Genomic DNA, 17414 nt, shown 5'->3' on the forward strand with positions numbered 1-17414 from the left:
TTGAGTGCATTGCTATTGTTTAACTGCACCATAAAGAAGTTCAGCCAAAGCACTTTCATCCTGAGGGTTCCTCCGAAGTCACCCCTTTGCACCAAGATGAAACCTCCCCACCCCCTGTTGATTTGCACAACCCCCTGTGCAGCCCACGACAATGTTTAGAAGAGCACTTACCTTCTTGATCCCCCTTGGATTCCTTGGCGCCATGTCTCCACTTTTTAGGGCCTGCACCAAATAACACCCACAGATTTCCAGCTGGGGAGGTGGATGCATTGTGGCAAGATGGAGAATCGGCCTTTCAGCCCTCTAATGGCAATAAAATGAAGGGCTTTGCATATTTATTGGGTTCCTACTTGCTCAGGGTCACCTGATTCAACAGGCTGTTAGGATTCCCATTAGGGGCGAGCGGTCTTAGTGAATCCTGGCCTTAATCTTTAGTTATTATAAAGTATAATTTATCAGTTAAGCTGGAACCAAAACTATGAATATTTTTTGAAATATGGGTAAGTAGTTGAAATACTCAGTAGTATTTCTGGGGAGAAAACAGTTAACATTTCGAGCCTTTAGAACTGAAGAAAGTGAAATATGGGCTTTAGGCTTTTGAAAGGGGAAGGGAGAGGAAAAACGAATGGTTACGTTGGTGGTGGCATTGTGTTGGAGCTGGTGGAAATGATGGGGTATGATTCTTTGAACGTGAGGCTGGTGGGTGGAAAGTGAATGGTTCTGGAGGAAGCAGAAGGGATGAAAGTTCAGGAATTAGGTCAAATACAGTTAAGGACCTGTCAACTATTGTGGCGTGGAATCGTTGATTGTTGGAAATGGAAGATATATCTGTGGAAGGTTTCATCACCAAAATAAATAAGACTGAGACAGAGTAGTCAATGAAATTGAATCCTTATGAGGAGGAAGGATGTGAGAAGGTGTAGTCAATGAAACTGTCAGTTGGTGTGCTTACAATATTATTGTCTACTACTATTCAAAATGAATCTTGTCTTCTCATGTCCTGTTATTTCACTATAACTGTTTAGGAACCTTTACATTTCAGCTGCTGGGCATATGAAAATTTGTGCATGTTTTATCCATGTTGTCAATGTAACTTAATGGTATTCTTTTTGTTGCTGTTTGATGATGAATCTCTGGAAACTAGTCATTTTGATATTGAGGTCTTTTCATAGGCTGTGATGAATCTTGCTCTTTTGTCACATTTCAGTGTTTTCCTCTATTATATGGCTGCACCAAATAGCTGTTGGTCTGAAATCATTGAAATCATTGAAATCAGTGCTTTCAATCACCACTTACTGCCCATTAATGCTCAGTTTGGGTTCCTGTAGGAGAACTTGGCACCATACCTCAGTACAAGTTTGGTCCAAACATAATCAAAAGAGTTGAATTCAAGAGGTGAGGTGATGTTAAGGCACCTTTTGACTGAGTGTGGCATCAATGTTGCAGTCAGTGCGAAACAGGGAGAAACACTCCACTACCTAGCAAAGAGGAAGAATGGGGAAGATAGTTGTGGCTGTTGGAGATGAATCACCATAACTCATGATGGTATCCTTGGCAGGTCAGAGGCTGGAAGATCTATGGCAAGTAATTCATCTTCTGATTCTTCTAAGTTTTTCCATCATCTACAATATATTGGAGCACTTTCCATTTGCCTGGATGAGTTGAGCTTCTTCATGCAAGAGTTCTTCATCCAGGACAAAATAGCCCACTCGATCTGTCTCCTATCCATCATCTTAAATATTTGCTGCTTCCTCTACCCTAATGGCTGCAGTGGGTACCATGTACAAGTTGCACTGCAACAACTCACCAAGGATGCCATGACAGTACCTTCCATACACACAACCTCGAGCACCAAGGAGGAGAGGGCAGCAGGTAAATGGGAATATCACCATTTGCAAATGCTCTAAGTTAATGTCATTCTGACTTGGGAATAATAACTGTTCCTTTACTGTAGCTGAGTCAAAATCCTAGAACTCCCTCCTTAACACCATTTTGGATTGATCAACAACACATTGACGGCAGTGGTTCAAGAAGGTGGCTTATTATAGATCTATAGGCTGCAACATTTAAATCAACAACAATCATTTTGTGGACTTAATATAGCCTGATAAGCGTCCAGTATGGAGGGCAGGAAATTCAGGTTTATTAGAAGCAAGTACACTTTGCACCACATTGATAAAGGTTCATCAAAATCAGTTTGCAACAGTGCCACATCTGTTGGTCCATGAGTTTGAGCATGGACAAAGATAAACCATTATAGCGGCAATCCTAATTCAACTGGAAATATGAACTTATCACTTAAAATATAGAATGTCATAAGCATTATTTTCCATTTGTTTAGTGAATTAGTACTAGTCATATTTACCAGGGGAAAAGAATCCCAGGATTTGGTTTGCTCTGTTCTTGTGAATTACAATAACAAGTTGGTCTAAAGTGCAAAGCATAACTTCTAAATTCTATGCTTCATTGTTGTTAATGGAATGATATTCCTTGATTGGGTTCTATCTCTTTGGTTCAGAATCAGAAATTGTTTACATGAATTGCTTCATCGTGTAATGTCACTTATGGTTGTATGTTATGCCTATATCTGAAATAGATGTTAGTTTATTTACATCAAACCTCAAATCTGTTTGAGGCAACTGCTACGAGAATTCTTCGATCTGAGGTAGCCACACCTGAATGGGCAATACTCTGGAATACCAGAACACTGCTACATCCCTAATCGATCATTCTCTTCCTCACTCACACACTTTCATTACCATTCCCTTTAAGTCACCTACCAGAGCACTGTTGCTGAAGTTTCAGCAGCCTGATTTTCTATTCCCCTGTGCCAATGGGCAATCTCTAAGCATCCATAATTTACTGGCTAGATGATAATGAGGCTTGAGGATGCATCTTGGGCCTTAACATTCAGGCACAGGCATTCATCCCCGTGTTCAGTGCCCAAGTCATATGTACATATTTAATGAAAAACAATAGCCTGAAGATTATGTGCATAGAGTTAAGCAAGATCCTTTATAATGAATTCAGTTTTTTTTTAAATGTTAATGAACATTAGTTAAATTCAGGTCTGGTCAGACAATTGAATTTAAATATTTTCCAATAGGACACAAGCGATAAAATGTTAGGAACAAGCATTTCTGAAGCAATTACCTGGAGAGACTATCACGAGAACCTACAGAATCCGTGCTATCCATTCTTTCAGCACTCACTTCTCGGTTTCCTTCGTGGATCGTTAGAGCAGCACATCTGGCACCATCGTCATTTCTATCCAGACCTGACTCCCGTGAACTGTGCAATTTCATCTGGTACTTGTAGTAATTATGGATACTGTCACGGCATGGAACATTTCCCTGTGGTATAATAACACAAAAGATGGTGAGCAGGTTTAAAGGCCAGTTCGTGTAATATGATGTTGTCTATGCTCGCATGGTTTTATAATGCAAAGGTCCTTGGCAGAGTAGGTGTTAGCAAGCAACCAACCCTGTAGCTAAGTGGCAATTATCTGTCAATTGACTGAAGCCTGATTAGAGCCTCAAGAGGTGTGAACACATAGGTATTTTAAACTGGTATGGGTCATCTCAGCTCACGTCAGCTGTATTTAAGGCAGTGGTTTTAGCAAGCGCATAACCAGTGAGCTTGCGCCTGCTGGTGGAGAGAGACTGCAGCTAGAGTGAGATTCAGCCAGAGTGAGGGTATTGGAAATTTAGTGCTGATGGAAAAGAGGTGCTCATTTTGGGAGTAGTGGAGAGGCAGATCTGTGAGGGAGACTCGAGGGCAAGTGAGAAATAGAAAGAAATTGAATTGTGAAGTCGCAGCCAACAGATAAGTGATTGGCTGGTAACTGGTAAGTAGTTTTTCTTTTCTTTTTCTTCTTGGCATTGTAGTTGTTGTTGTTGTTAAGTTAACTGAAGGGTTAAGTCATGACAGTAGCAATGGGATGGAGGATTTCTTAGGATGTACAATGGATGATTTTCTTGACCAAATATGTCAAGGAACCAACTAGAGAGCAGGCCATCCTAGACTGGGTATTGTGTACTGAGAGAGGATTAATTAGCATCCTTGCGCTGCAAGATCCTTCAGGAAAGAGTGACCATAATATGGCAGAATTCTTCAAGGTGGAAAGTGACACAGTTAAGTCTGAGACTAGGGTCCTGAACTTGAGGAAAGCTAACTTTGATGATATGAGACTTGCATTGGCTAGGTTAAGCTGGCAAAGAATACTGAAAGGGTTGACAGTGGATAGGCAACGTCAGATGAACTTAAAACAACTGTACATCCCTATCTGATGTAAGAGTAAAATGGGGAAGGTGGCTCATCCATGGCTAACAGGGGAAAACAGGGTTGGTGATAAAGCCAAAGAGGAGGCAAATATATTGGCCTGAAAAAGCAGCAAAGCTGAGGACTGGGAGAAATTTAAAATCCAGCAGAAGGGGACGCAGGGTTTAATTCAGAAGGGGAAAACAAAATACGAGAGTAGGCTTGCAGAAAACATTACAACTGACTGCAAAAGCTTCTATAGATACGTGAAGAGAAAAAGATGGGTGAAGACAAATGTAGGTCCCTTACAGGTGAATTCATAATGGGCACAAAGAGATGGCAGACCAGCTGAAAAAATACTTTGGATCTGTCTTCACTAAGGAGGACACAAATAACCTTCCAGAAATTCTATGGGACAGAGGGTCAAACATGAAGGAAGAACTGAAGGGAATCCTTATTACTCAGGAAATTGTATTGGAGAAATTACTGGGATTAAACCCTACGATTTGATGCTCTACATCCCAGAGTACTCAAGGACGTGGCCTCAGAAATAGTGGACGCACTGATCATTTTCCAGCATTTTATATGCTCTGGAAGAGTTCCAGTGAAGTATCAAGCCACTTTTGTATCCATTTAGCTACCTTACCCTGGATCCTGTGAGATTTAACCTTATGCAATAACCTACCATGTGATACTTTGTCAAAGGCCTTGCTAAAGTCCATGTGGACAACATCAATTGCATTGCCTCATCTACCTTTTTAGTTACCTCTTCAAAAAACTCAATCAAATTTGTAAGACATGATTTTCCACTCACAAAGCCATGTTGACTGTCCCTAATCAGTCCTTGCTTCTCTAAATACCTGTAGATTATGTCTCTCAATATCTTCTAACAACTTACCCACCACAGATGTGAAGCTCACTGGTCTGTAGTTCCCAGGCTTTCCCTGCAGCCGTTCTTAAACAAAGGCACAACATTTGCCACCCTCCAATCTTCAGGCATCTCACCTGTGACTATCAATGATTCAAATATCATCTCTGCTAGGGGACCCGCAATTTCCTCCCTAGCTTCCCACAGTGTCTTGGGATATACACTTCTTCAGGTCCCAGGGATTTATCTACTCGATATGCTTTAAGACTTCCAGCACTTCCTTCTCTGTAATATGTACATTCCTCGACATCACTATTTATTTTCCCAAGTTCCCTAATGTCCATGCTTTTCTCATCAACAAAAATACTGATGAGAAATATTGACTCAGGATCTCACTCATCTGTCGTGGATTCGCACATAGATGACCTTGTTGATCCTCAAGAGGCCTTACTCTCTCCCTTGTTACTTTTTTGCCCATTATGTATTTGTAGAAGTTCTGTGGATTCTCCTTTGTCTTATCTGCCAAAACAATGTTGTATCCCCTTTTTGCCCTCCTGATTTTTCTTTTAACTCTACTGTTGCACCCTCAATACTCTTCAAGGGATCCACTTGATTCCAGTTGCCTATTCATGTCATGTGCCTCCTTCTTCTTCTTGACCAGGGCCTCAATATCCTGAGTGTGCCCACACCTTGGGTGTTGTGTGCAGTTTTGGTCTCCTAGTCTGAGGAAGGACATTCTTGCTATTGAGGGAATCCAGCAAAGGTTCACCAGACTGATTCCTGGGATAGCAGGACTGACATATGGAGAGACTGGATTGACTGGGCTTCTACTCACTGGAATTCAGAAGAATGAGAGTATCTCATAGAAACATATAAAATCCTGATGAGAGTGGGCAAGCTAGATGCAGGGAAAAATGTTCCTGATGTTGGGGAAGTGCAGAACTAGGGGTCAGAGTAAGAATAAGGGGTAACCCATTCAGGAACAAGATGAGGAAGAACTTCGTCACTCAGAGTTGTGAACCTGTGGAATTCTCTACCACAGAAAGCTTTGGGGCCAGTTCATTAGATATGTTTAAGAGGGAGTTGGACGCAACCCCTGTGGCTAAACGGATGAAGGGGTAGGAACAGAAAGTGGGAGTGGGATACTGAAAGTGCATGATCATACTGAATGGTGGTGCATGCTCGAAGGGCCAAATGGCTTCTTCCTGCACATATTTGCCACATTTCTACGACTCCCTGGCCGATTCAACCCCTTCTGTGCACAGACCAGCTGCTTGTTAGTTGCAGAGAGTGCAGCATCGTGCCCCCACTCTCCCCCACCAACTGGCCACAGTTTCAGAGTGCACAGCATTGCCTCCCCTGATTGCGATTGTAGACTGTGCGGTGTCGCTGCCCCCCAGTCACGGTCGCAGAACGCGCAGTGTTTTCCCCGGTAATCCTGCTGCCTTCAGGTCACACCCCCTTGGCCCCTTCCCCTTTGGGAGTGCCCAATATCCAGCGGGCAGGTCCATTTATGGGAACCATACATGATCCTTGCTAGTGAGGACCTTCAGTGCTTAATTCACTGCCACCTCTGAAACAAGAATGCCCACCTTGAAGTTCTGTCCTTCTCTCCAATGGGATTTCCATATCCTTCACTGCTTCCTATTTCCCTTCTTCTGTTTGATCAGGTTTCAACTTAAACTTGCTTTCCTCATCATATAGAACATAGAACACTACAGCGCAGAACAGGCCCTTCGGCCCACGATGTTGCGCCGACCAGTTAAAAAACAATGACCCACTAACCTAAACCAATCCCTTTTCGTCCATAAACCTATCCACGGATCTCTTAAACGCCCCCAAACTAGGCGCATTTACAACTGCAGCAGGCAGGGCATTCCAATCCCTCACCACCCTCTGGGTAAAGAACCTAACCCTGACATCCGTCCTATAACTACCCCCCCTTAATTTAGAGCCATGCCCCCTCGTGCTAGCTTTCTCCATCTGAGGAAAAAGGCTATCACTATCCACCCTATCTAAACCTCTAATCATCTTATATGTTTCAATAAGATCCCCTCTTAGCCGCCTTCTTTCTAGCGAAAACAACCCCAAATCCCTCAGTCTCTCCTCGTAGGACCTCCCCTCCATACCAGGCAACATCCTGGTAAACCTCCTCTGCACCCTCTCCAAAGCCTCCACATCCTTCCTGTAATGTGGGGACCAGAACTGCACACAGTACTCCAAGTGCGGCCGCACCAGAGTTGTGTACAGTTGCAACATGACGCTGCGACTCCTAAATTCAATCCCCCTACCAATATTTCCTTAATCATCAATTTCTCCAGCTCCAATTAAAATTTCACTCTTCCTGTTTTGTTCATTATTAAAGGTATCTGAGACATTCAATGTTCCTCAAACCATTGTTCTCACTGCACCCTGAAATTCTCAATCAACACCATGAGCCACCATATGCACGTCCTTGACTTAATTCTTCAGCAGTACTTGGAAATATATCACTTGGAAGTATATTGTTCCTGTGGAGCAGCACAGAGAGGCAGTGATTTGGGCGAGTGTGGAGTTCGAGATTAAGGTAATTTTTAACTTTTTCTTTTTAGTTAAAGTTGCGAGCAGCGGTGGTTTTTCTGTACCCTTTTTTTTAAAGTTAGCTAGAAACCGGTAGTCGTCATAAGGAGGCTTACCGGTAGTTGTAGCTTTTTTTTTAACTTTATAAGTACTTACCTCCGGGTATCGGCCTCATTGTTCCTGTGGAGCAGCACGGAGAGGCACCGATTTGGGCGAGTGTGGAGTTCGTGATTAAGGCAATTTTTAAACTTTTTCTTTTTAGTTAAAGTTGCGAGCAGCGGTGGTTTTTCTGTATCTTTTTTTTTAAATTCGCTAGAAACCGGAAGTCGTCATAAGGAGGCTTACCGGTAGTTGTTTTTTTTTGTCTCTCTGACCCTATTAATTGGTATAGAGAGGATACCCCATCCTCTACACAGGTAGAGTATCCCACCCTCCCCCCTCCTCTAACCTAATAATAAGTGTGTGGGAAGTTTTTTTTCCCTCCTGGAAATTGTTTCAGAGATGGCGGTTCAGGCAGTAAGCTGCACCTCCTGCGGTATGTATGAGGTGAGGGACACCAGTAGTGTTCCTGCTGATTCTACCAGCAGGAAGTGTGTACACTTGCAGCTCCTAGAGGATCGTGTTAAGGAGCTGGAGCTGGAATTGGAGGAACTCCGGATAATTCGGGAGGTTGAGGCGGACATTGACAGGAGTTACAAAGAGATAGTCACTCCTAAAAATGAGTCTTGGGTAACTGCTAGGGAGAGGGGTAAGAAGCAATCGGGGAGACAATCCCCCAGGGCTGTTCCCCTCCAAAATAAGTTTTCTGTCCTGGAGGCTACAGTTGAGGAAGAATCAACTGGAGATAGCCAAAGGGAGCAGGTCCCCTACCCACCTGAGCCTTCAGGTGGGTAGGGGAAGTAAAAGATTGGGCCTGGTGATTGGGGACTCCATAGTTAGGGGGACAGATAGGAGAGTCAACAGTAATGAACGGGACTCAGGGCTGGTGTGTTGCCTCCCAGGGGCTGGGGTCTGGGATGTCTCAGAGCGGGTGTTCAAGACTCTTAAGGGAGAGGGGAGTCAGCCCCAAGTCATAGTTCATGTGGGGACACATGACATAGGGAGGATAAGGGAAGGGGATATTAAACAGAAATTTATGGAGTTGGGGTGGAAACTTAGGGCCAAATCAAACAGAGTGGTTATCTTGGGACTCTTGCCTGTGCCACGGGATAGTTTAGAGAAGAACAGAGAGAGGGAAAGTTTGAACTCGTGGCTGAGGGGATGGTGCAGGAGGGAGGGGTTCAGGTTCTTGAACAATTGGGGCTCATTCTGGGGTAGGTGGGACCTCTACAAGAGAGATGGTCTACACCTGAATCAGAGGGGAACCAATATCTTGGGGGGAAAATTTGCAAAGGCTATGCAGGGGGGTTTAAACTGATTCAGAGGGGGGGTGGGATCCTGAGTAGCAGGCATGAGATCGAGGGAGTCATAGATGAGGACTGTAAAGCACGGCATCGTGGGGGTGGAGTAGAGCATGGTTTGAAATGCGTATACTTTAATGCGAGGAGTATTCGCAATAACGTGGATGAACTTGCAGTGTGGATCAGTACCTGGAACTTTGATGTTGTGGCCATTTCAGAGACATGGATAGAGCAGGGACAGGAATGGTTGTTGCAGGTTCAGGGGTTCAAATGCTTCAGTCGGAGTAGAGAAGGGAGTAGAAGGGGGGGGAGGAGTGGCATTATTAGTCAAGGACTGTATCACAGTGACAGAAAAGAAGTTTGATGAGGACTTGTCTGTTGAGGTAGTTTGGGCTGAGATTAGAAATAGGAGAGGAGAGGTCACCCTGTTGGGAGTCTTTTATAGACCTCCTAAAAGTTCTGGAGAGGTAGAGGAAAGGATTGCAGAGACGATCCTGGACAGGAGTGAAAGTAATAGGGTAATTGTTATGGGAGACTTTAACTTTACTAATATTGATTGGAATAGCTATAGCTCTAGCTCGTTAGAGGGGTCAGTTTTTACACAAAGTGTGCAAGAAGGTTTTTTGACTCAGTATGTAGATAGGCCAACTAGAGGTGAGGCTATATTGGATTTGGTGCTGGGAAATGAGCCAGACCAGGTGTTAGACTTGGAAGTTGGTGAGCATTTTGGTGATAGTGACCACAATTCGGTTACGTTCACCTTAGTGATGGAAAGGGATAGGCTTGAACCTAGGGGCAGTAGTTATAGCTGGGGGAAGGGTAATTATGAGGCTATTAGGAGAGAATTAGGGAGCATAGGTTGGACTAGGAAACTACAGGGGCTGGGAACATCCAAAATGTGGAGTTTATTCAAGGAGCAGCTACTGCGAGTCCTTGATAAGCATGTCCCTGTCAGGCAAGGAGGAAATGGTCGAGCAAGGGGACCGTGGTGCACTAAAAAAGTTGATTCGCTGGTTAAAAGGAAAAAGGAGGCTTATGTCAGGATGAGGCTTGAGGGCTCAGGTAGTGCACTGGAAAGCTATAGATTAGCCAGGAGGGAGTTAAAGAGTGAGTTAAGAAGAGCTAAAAGAGGACACGAGAAGACTTTGGCTGATAGGATTAAGGAGAATCCTAAGGCTTTCTTTAGATTGGTTAGGGCAAGATCAGGGCCAGTCAGAGACAGCAGTGGGAAGTTATGTGTGGAACCGGAAGAGATTGGAGAGGCACTGAACAAATATTTCTCTTCGGTATTCACGCAGGGAGACGTAAATGTAGTTGTGGAGAACACTGGGTTACAGGGTTGTAAACTGGATAGTATTGAAGTAGATAAGGAGGGTGTGCTAGATATTCTTGAGGGTTTGAAAATAGATAAGTCCCCTAGGCCGGACGGGATTTACCCTAGGATTCTCTGGGAGGCAAGAGAGGCGATTGCAGAGCCTCTGGCTCTGATCTTCAGGTCGTCGTTGGTCACAGGTATAGTGCCAGAAGACTGGAGGATAGCGAGCATTGTCCCATTGTTTAAGAAGGGGAATAGAGACTTCCCCGGGAATTATAGTCTTACTTCTGTTGTGGGCAAAGTATTAGAAAAAATTATTCGGGATAGCATTTATAGTTATTTAGAGAGTAATGAATTGATTGGAGATAGTCAGCACAGTTTTGTGAAGGGTAGGTCGTGCCTTACTAACCTTATTGAGTTTTTTGAAAAAGTGACCAAAGAGGTGGATGGGGGTAAGGCAGTTGACGTGGTATATATGGACTTTAGTAAGGCGTTTGATAAGGTTCACCATGGAAGGCTTCTGCAGAAAATGCAGATGTATGGGATTGAGGGTGATTTAGTTAATTGGATCGGGAATTGGCTAGCTGACAGAAAACAGGGGGTAGTGGTTGATGGAAAGTATTCGTCATGGAGTTTGGTTACAAGTGGTGTGCCTCAGGGATCTGTTTTGGGGCCACTGCTGTTTGTAATTTTTATAAATGATCTGGATGAGGGTATAGAAGGATGGATTAGTAAATTTGCTGATGACACCAAAGTCAGAGGAGTGGTAGATAGTGAAGAGGGGTGTCATAGTTTACAGAGAGACTTGGACAAGTTGCAGAGCTGGGCCGAGAGGTGGGAGATGGAGTTTAATGCGGAAAAGTGTGAGGTAATTCACTTTGGCAGGAATAACAAATGTGTAGAGTATAGGGCTAATGGTAGGACTCTGAATAGTGTTGACGAACAGAGGGATCTAGGTGTATATGTGCATAGATCCCTGAAAGTTGGAAATCAAGTCAATAAGGCTGTTAGGAAGGCATACGGTGTCTTGGCGTTTATTGGTAGGGGGATTGAATTTCGGAGCCGCAACGTCATGTTGCAACTGTACAAAACTCTGGTGCGGCCGCACTTGGAGTATTGTGTACAGTTCTGGTCCTCACATTATAGGAAGGATGTGGAGGCATTGGAGAGGGTGCAGAGGAGGTTTACCAGGATGTTGCCTGGTATGGAGGGAAGGTCCTATGAGGAGAGACTAAGGGATTTGAGGTTGTTTTCGTTAGAAAGAAGGCGGCTAAGAGGAGACCTTATTGAAACAAGATGATTAGAGGTTTAGATAGGGCGGACAGTGATAGCCTTTTTCCTCGGATGGAGAAAGCTAGCATGAGGGGACATAGCTTCAAACTAAGGGGTGGTAGTTATAGGACGGATGTCAGTGGTAGGTTCTTTACCCAGAGGGTGGTGAGGGAATGGAATGCCCTGCCTGCTGCAGTTGTAGATGTGCCAAGTTTGGGGGCGTTTAAGAGGTCCGTGGATAGGTTTATGGATGGAAAGGGATTGGTTTAGGTTAGAGGGTCATTGCTTTTTTCTTAATTGGTCGGCGCAACATCGAGGGCTGAAGGGCCTGTTCTGCGCTGTAATGTTCTATGTTCTATCACCAGCCCTTCACTGTCATTAGGTCAAAATACAGGAACTCACTCCCTAACAGCACTAAAAGTGTAACTACACCTGTGACCTCAGTGAAACAAGAAGACAGCTCACCAGCACCTTCTCAAGGGTAAGTAGGAATGGGCAATAAATAGAATAGAATCCCTACAGTACAGAAAGAGGCCCTTCAGCCCATTGAGTCTGCACCGACCACAATCCCACTCAGGCCCCACCCCCAATCTGTACATATTTTACTCACTAATCCTCTCTAACCTATGCATCTACAGTCAATTTAGCATGGCCAATCAACCTAACCTGCACATCTTTGGACTGTGGGAGGAAACCAGAGCAGCCAGAGGAAACCCATGCAGCCACAAGGAGAACGTGCAAACCCCACACAGACAGTGACCCAAGCCGGGAATTGAACCCAGGTCCCTGGAGCTGTGAAGCAGCAGTGCTAACCACTGTGCTACTGTGCCGCCCTAAATACTGGCCTGGCCAGTGACACCCTCATCTCAGAAGTGAATTTTTAAAAAAAACCCTGCCTCAATGAGTTTTGCTTCTGTGCCCACTTCTTTGGTCAGCAGTCCTTCCGTGCTCAGTATATTCCTTCCACCTGGACCCCTCCCTCTGACCTCTTCACCCTCTTGCCTTTTCATTGAGAATTGCCAGTGTACCATTGGTCATTTCAAACCTGTTCCCCTCACTTACTCTAACCTATGTCCCTCTACTTCTAATGAAAGATCATCGACTTGAAACAGAATTGTTGCCGTGCCAATCAGACCATGTTTGTTAAAATTTGTCACCCTCTGCTGTTACCGGACTGCTCCCCCTTTCTGAATATTTCCAGCATTTTCTGTTTTATCACAGATGCTGTGATTGATGGCAAACTGATATGTTGATGGTATCTTGGACCCTAGGGCTCAACTGGCATAGAAACTGAGGGCAACAATAACCTTGATTGCTTTTCGCATTGATATCCTAGCAGTACTCTGTGGCTAAGGGGCAGGCTTGGGAAGGTAGAGCAATTTTCATGCAGTGTAACTGACATTCCTCATGGCTGAGGTGCAATTAGAAAAACACCCTAGATCGGTAGGGCCGGAAGTAAGTGATAAACTCAGAGGCCTTTTAAATTCACACATTCCCATACAAAGACACAGCAGCACTTCCTCCTGACTGTAAGAACTTCTGTCAACTCCTCTACAAATGCTGCAGCAGCAAAACCTCACCTGAAAGTTGAATGCTCTTGCCTTTCAATAGAACTCGTGATAGAGTGTCTCCTGCACAGTTGAATGCTTATTCAGCTTTACATGTTTAACAGACAGCATTAATAAGGCAAGCAAGGTTCAAAATGGCAGATTGTGTACTTGTAATATCACCCTTCAAAATGGCATTTGGCATTGGCCCAGCCAAACACTGGCAGAATGGACTAACCCACCTTTATTTGTCTCCAGTCATGCCAAAACAGTGGCACCACTGAAACAAATTTGAGACTTATTTAAAAATACTACATAATTCGGATTGTTCTGCTCATTTTGTCTAATTGTTTAACTATGTTGTGATTCATATATGCTGCTAATTACAAAAGATGACATGGAACAGCTTTTGTAAATGTAACAGTTAATGTGATGTAATTTAGCAATTTCAAAATCGGAATGTTTTATTTGTAGGACTAATATCTGCTTGGGAGGAAAAACGGTCCAAAATGCATTACTTTTCTAACCTATAATTGTCACAAAGGATGATCAAGAATTTGATATGTGTTGCCAGGAAGATTGGTTGAGCATACTGGGCTCAGAAGGAAAAGTTAGAATGGAATAGCTACAATGGAAAAGTATAATTCTGGAATTATGAAATGAATATAATTGAAAGGTTTTCTTTGTGAGCTAATGTTTCCAATGTAGTAGTACAAGTCATTGACCAACCTAACCAGAAAGCCAAAGTTTTAAATATCTCTGCCCTTTCACTCTACTATTCAAGACCTCCCCTCCCCACCTAGGCCCTCTGCATTGCTTTGTCAGGTGGTTGGCATAGGATGATATCCTGCCCAACTGGAATCAGTCTACAGCAGGTCACCTGTTTGAAGCCTACAATTCTCTGCTGGTATGCTACTTAGGCCCAGTTATGGGCCTTACTAGACCACCATGAACAAACAAGTCGAGTGCTGTTGTATTAAATTTGTACCTCATAGAATTGCTACAGTGCAGAAGGAGACCATTCAGCTCACCGAGCCTGCACCAACTCTCTGACAGAGTCTTATCCAGGCCCACCACCCAGCCCTATTCCCATAATGCCACATGTTTACCATGGCTAATCCAACTAACCTGCACAGCTTTGGACCATGGGAGGAAACCGGAGCATTTGGAGGAAACTTTTGGAGACAGTCAACCAATGCGAGAACTGAACCCAGGTTCAACCTGTTTGGCTACCATTTCAATATCACACCTATTATCATCAAATGGACTAAGTCTAGATAACAGTAATATAGTGAGCATAAGCATCAGGATAATAGGCTGCAGCATTTTAGAAACAAAATTGATTTTCTGAATTAAATCTCTTCAGTCAATAAACAGGATTTTAAGAAAGATTATCCCAATTTGTCATACCTTCTTCACTTCTCTTGTAAGCATACATCTCTCAATCCTCAGCACTGTAGATATATCAATGCACTCTTTTGAGATGGAATTGAGCCATTTTGTAAAACTGTCCACCAGAGCCAAAAAGAGAACCCACGTGAACTTCAGAAGATTAAACACTCGCTTGATGACATTATCTGAAAAAAAGAGAAGCATTATTAGAAATAGTCAGTTAAAAATTGTAGGAGTGAATTTAGCCTTTCCAGCATTGATTGCACATAGGAAATTCAGACATAGAAGTAGGCCCTCAAAATTTTTTATCCATTGAAATGAACTAGGCCAATTGAAAAATTTAAAGCTGGAATTTGTATTGGAATAAGTAGGGTGATTTTCCAACATTGATGCACCTGGCACAAATTGCATTGATCCCAGAAAATAGTATGCTGGCCTAAGAATTGGTTATGCGCCTGGCACCAAATGGTTTGCAATCATCCTGGCCCCTTTCCATTGGCGCAACTGGGTGGCACCCAGAAAGGGAATCAGGCTGATTAATGAGATTGACTTGACTTCAATCACATTAGCAAGTTCAGCACATGATTGACCCCCTCATGGAATGTTCCTTTCTGGCGGAACACCACATGGGCGTGAATCAATACTTGGCTCCAGTAGCGGAGACCAAGTGTGATGGCCATACTGGGGGCAATGCCCATTGGGACACCTTGGCAGTACCCTCCAGACACCCTGGCAGTGCCAGGTGTGCACTGCCAGGTGCAGTGCCAAGGTATGGGGCCTGAATGAGGATGGGGCTGAATAGGGACAATGACAGTGGCAGGGGGGAAGAGAGGGCCATCTGGGGCAATAACAGGGAGGCCATGACTGGGGGAAGCGGCTTGCCATTTGTTGCTGGCGGTGTCACCAATGTCAAAGGCCATTTGCGTTGTACTGGCTGTGCTGCTGAGGAACGTGCCCTGGGGGGTTGCCTTTAGCTGGACCAGAAGATCCCAACTGCAGGAAGGGCCAGAAAATTCCACCCAGTTACTCTTTCCGCTATCTGACCTGTTGTTTATTTCCAGCATTTTCTCTTTCTTTTCAGCTTTCCAGCAACTACACTGTTCTGCTCTTTGATTATTTTGTGTTAATAACAGTCATAAAAGATTATTCCAATACTGTAACAGTAAGAACAGGCTGGGGTAGATTTTACATGCTTGATGCTGAATTTGGTGCACAGGAATATAAGCATATAGATACAGAGATCAAATATTTATCACATGTTCTGTGATAAATTATTATTCTCCATGTCCGAACTCTGAAGAGATATCTTCATTGCGTGAAGCTTGATGCCATTGCTTCTAATTGTTAAACTTTACTCTACAATTGAGAATTGGCCTAATTTCTCTTCCAGACCGATTTCTACATAAAGTTGTCTCTATTTTAATTAAAAGGTCATACCTGGTGCATTTGAATTTTTACGCACTTCTTCTGGTGTTGGCAGCTCTTCTGTCTCTTCGCATTCAATTGCAACGTGACCTAGCCAAAAGAGTATAGTGGCATGTGAACAAACTCAAATTGTTCTAGTTGCGTCATCTATACAATTGCTCCTTTTTTTTATAGTCCTTCAAACAGACACCTAAGTGAGCTCATAACGCTTTCATAATAGACACGGCAACTATCTGAACACACATTGAGCCCATATTGTCACTGGACTAGAAATCCAGAGACCAAGTTCTAATCATGGCTGATTACCAGAGTAAGTGATGATATTTAAATTCCATATAAAATATGGAATTAAAAGTCCAATGATGATCATGAAACCATTATTGATTGATTGTCAGAAAGACCCATCTCTTTCACTAATGCCCTGTTCAGAAGGAAACAGGTATATAGTTTTGGATACTGTGGGGGGGGGTGCGGAATAGCCTCTCAGGAGGAGATATCAGCAGCAGCTAGGCCTGTGACACCACAACTGGTTCTGCTGTGGAGCATGTTAGAGCTAAGCCCAGGTGAGTGATAGTAGTAGGAGATTTGATAGTCAGGGGCACAGACAGATATTTCTGTGGCTGCAAACAAAGGGTCTAGGATGGTGTGTTGCCTCCCTGGTGCCAGGGTTCTGGATGTCTCTAAGCAGCTACAGAGCATCTTACAATGGGAGGGTAAACAGACAGATGTCATTGTCCACATTGGTACTAATGACATAGGCAGGAAGAGGGCAAAGGTCCTGTGAAGACAATCCAGGGGGTAAGGTTAGGAGCTAAAAAGCAAGACCTCCAGGGTAGTAATCTCAGGATTACTTCCTGTGCCACGTGCTACTGAGGCTTGGAGCATGGAGATAGTACAGTTGAACATGTGGCTAAAGGGCTGGTGTAGGAGGGAGGGTTTTAGTTCAGACTCATCTGATGAAGGAGAAACACTCAGAAAACTTGTGATACCAAATAAATCTGTTGGATTATAATCTGGTGTTGTGAGACTTCTTACTATGCCCACCCCAGTCCAATGCCAGCATCTGCAAATCAGAGGTAAACGTGGTGCAGAGGGAAGCTGCAGGGTTCAGCAGGACTGTAGGTCTCGAGTGCATTTGCTTCAATGCAAGAGTATAACAGGTAAAACAGATGAACTGAGATCCTAGATAACTGTATGGCATTATGATCTAATTGCAATTACAGAGACATGGTTAAAGGAGGGACAAGACTGGCAGCTTAATATTCTGGGATATCATTGTTTTAGATGGGGCAGAAGGGGGAACAAAAGAGGTGGAAGTTGCATTGCTGATAAGGGAGCAGATCACAGCTATGTTGAGGGAGGACACATTGAAGGAA

General features: G+C 43.7%; 1 protein-coding gene across 1 annotated transcript in view; it reads right to left on the reverse strand.

Moving 5' to 3' along the window:
* The window catches only part of LOC145346843 (piezo-type mechanosensitive ion channel component 2-like), an 895380-nt gene that overhangs the window by 132156 nt on the left and 745810 nt on the right, over positions 1-17414 (reverse strand). The window contains exons 35-37 of the mRNA XM_080194667.1: positions 16051-16128; positions 14632-14798; positions 3154-3353 (exon numbers count right to left, since the gene is read on the reverse strand). Of these exons, the coding sequence (XP_080050793.1) occupies positions 3154-3353; positions 14632-14798; positions 16051-16128 (445 nt within the window). The remainder of the gene's footprint in view (positions 1-3153; positions 3354-14631; positions 14799-16050; positions 16129-17414) is intronic.

The sequence above is a fragment of the Carcharhinus amblyrhynchos genome, chromosome 8 (assembly GCF_965287045.1).
Source record: "Carcharhinus amblyrhynchos chromosome 8, sCarAmb.v2.hapA, whole genome shotgun sequence".
In the NCBI taxonomy this organism is placed as follows: Eukaryota; Metazoa; Chordata; class Chondrichthyes; order Carcharhiniformes; family Carcharhinidae; genus Carcharhinus; species Carcharhinus amblyrhynchos.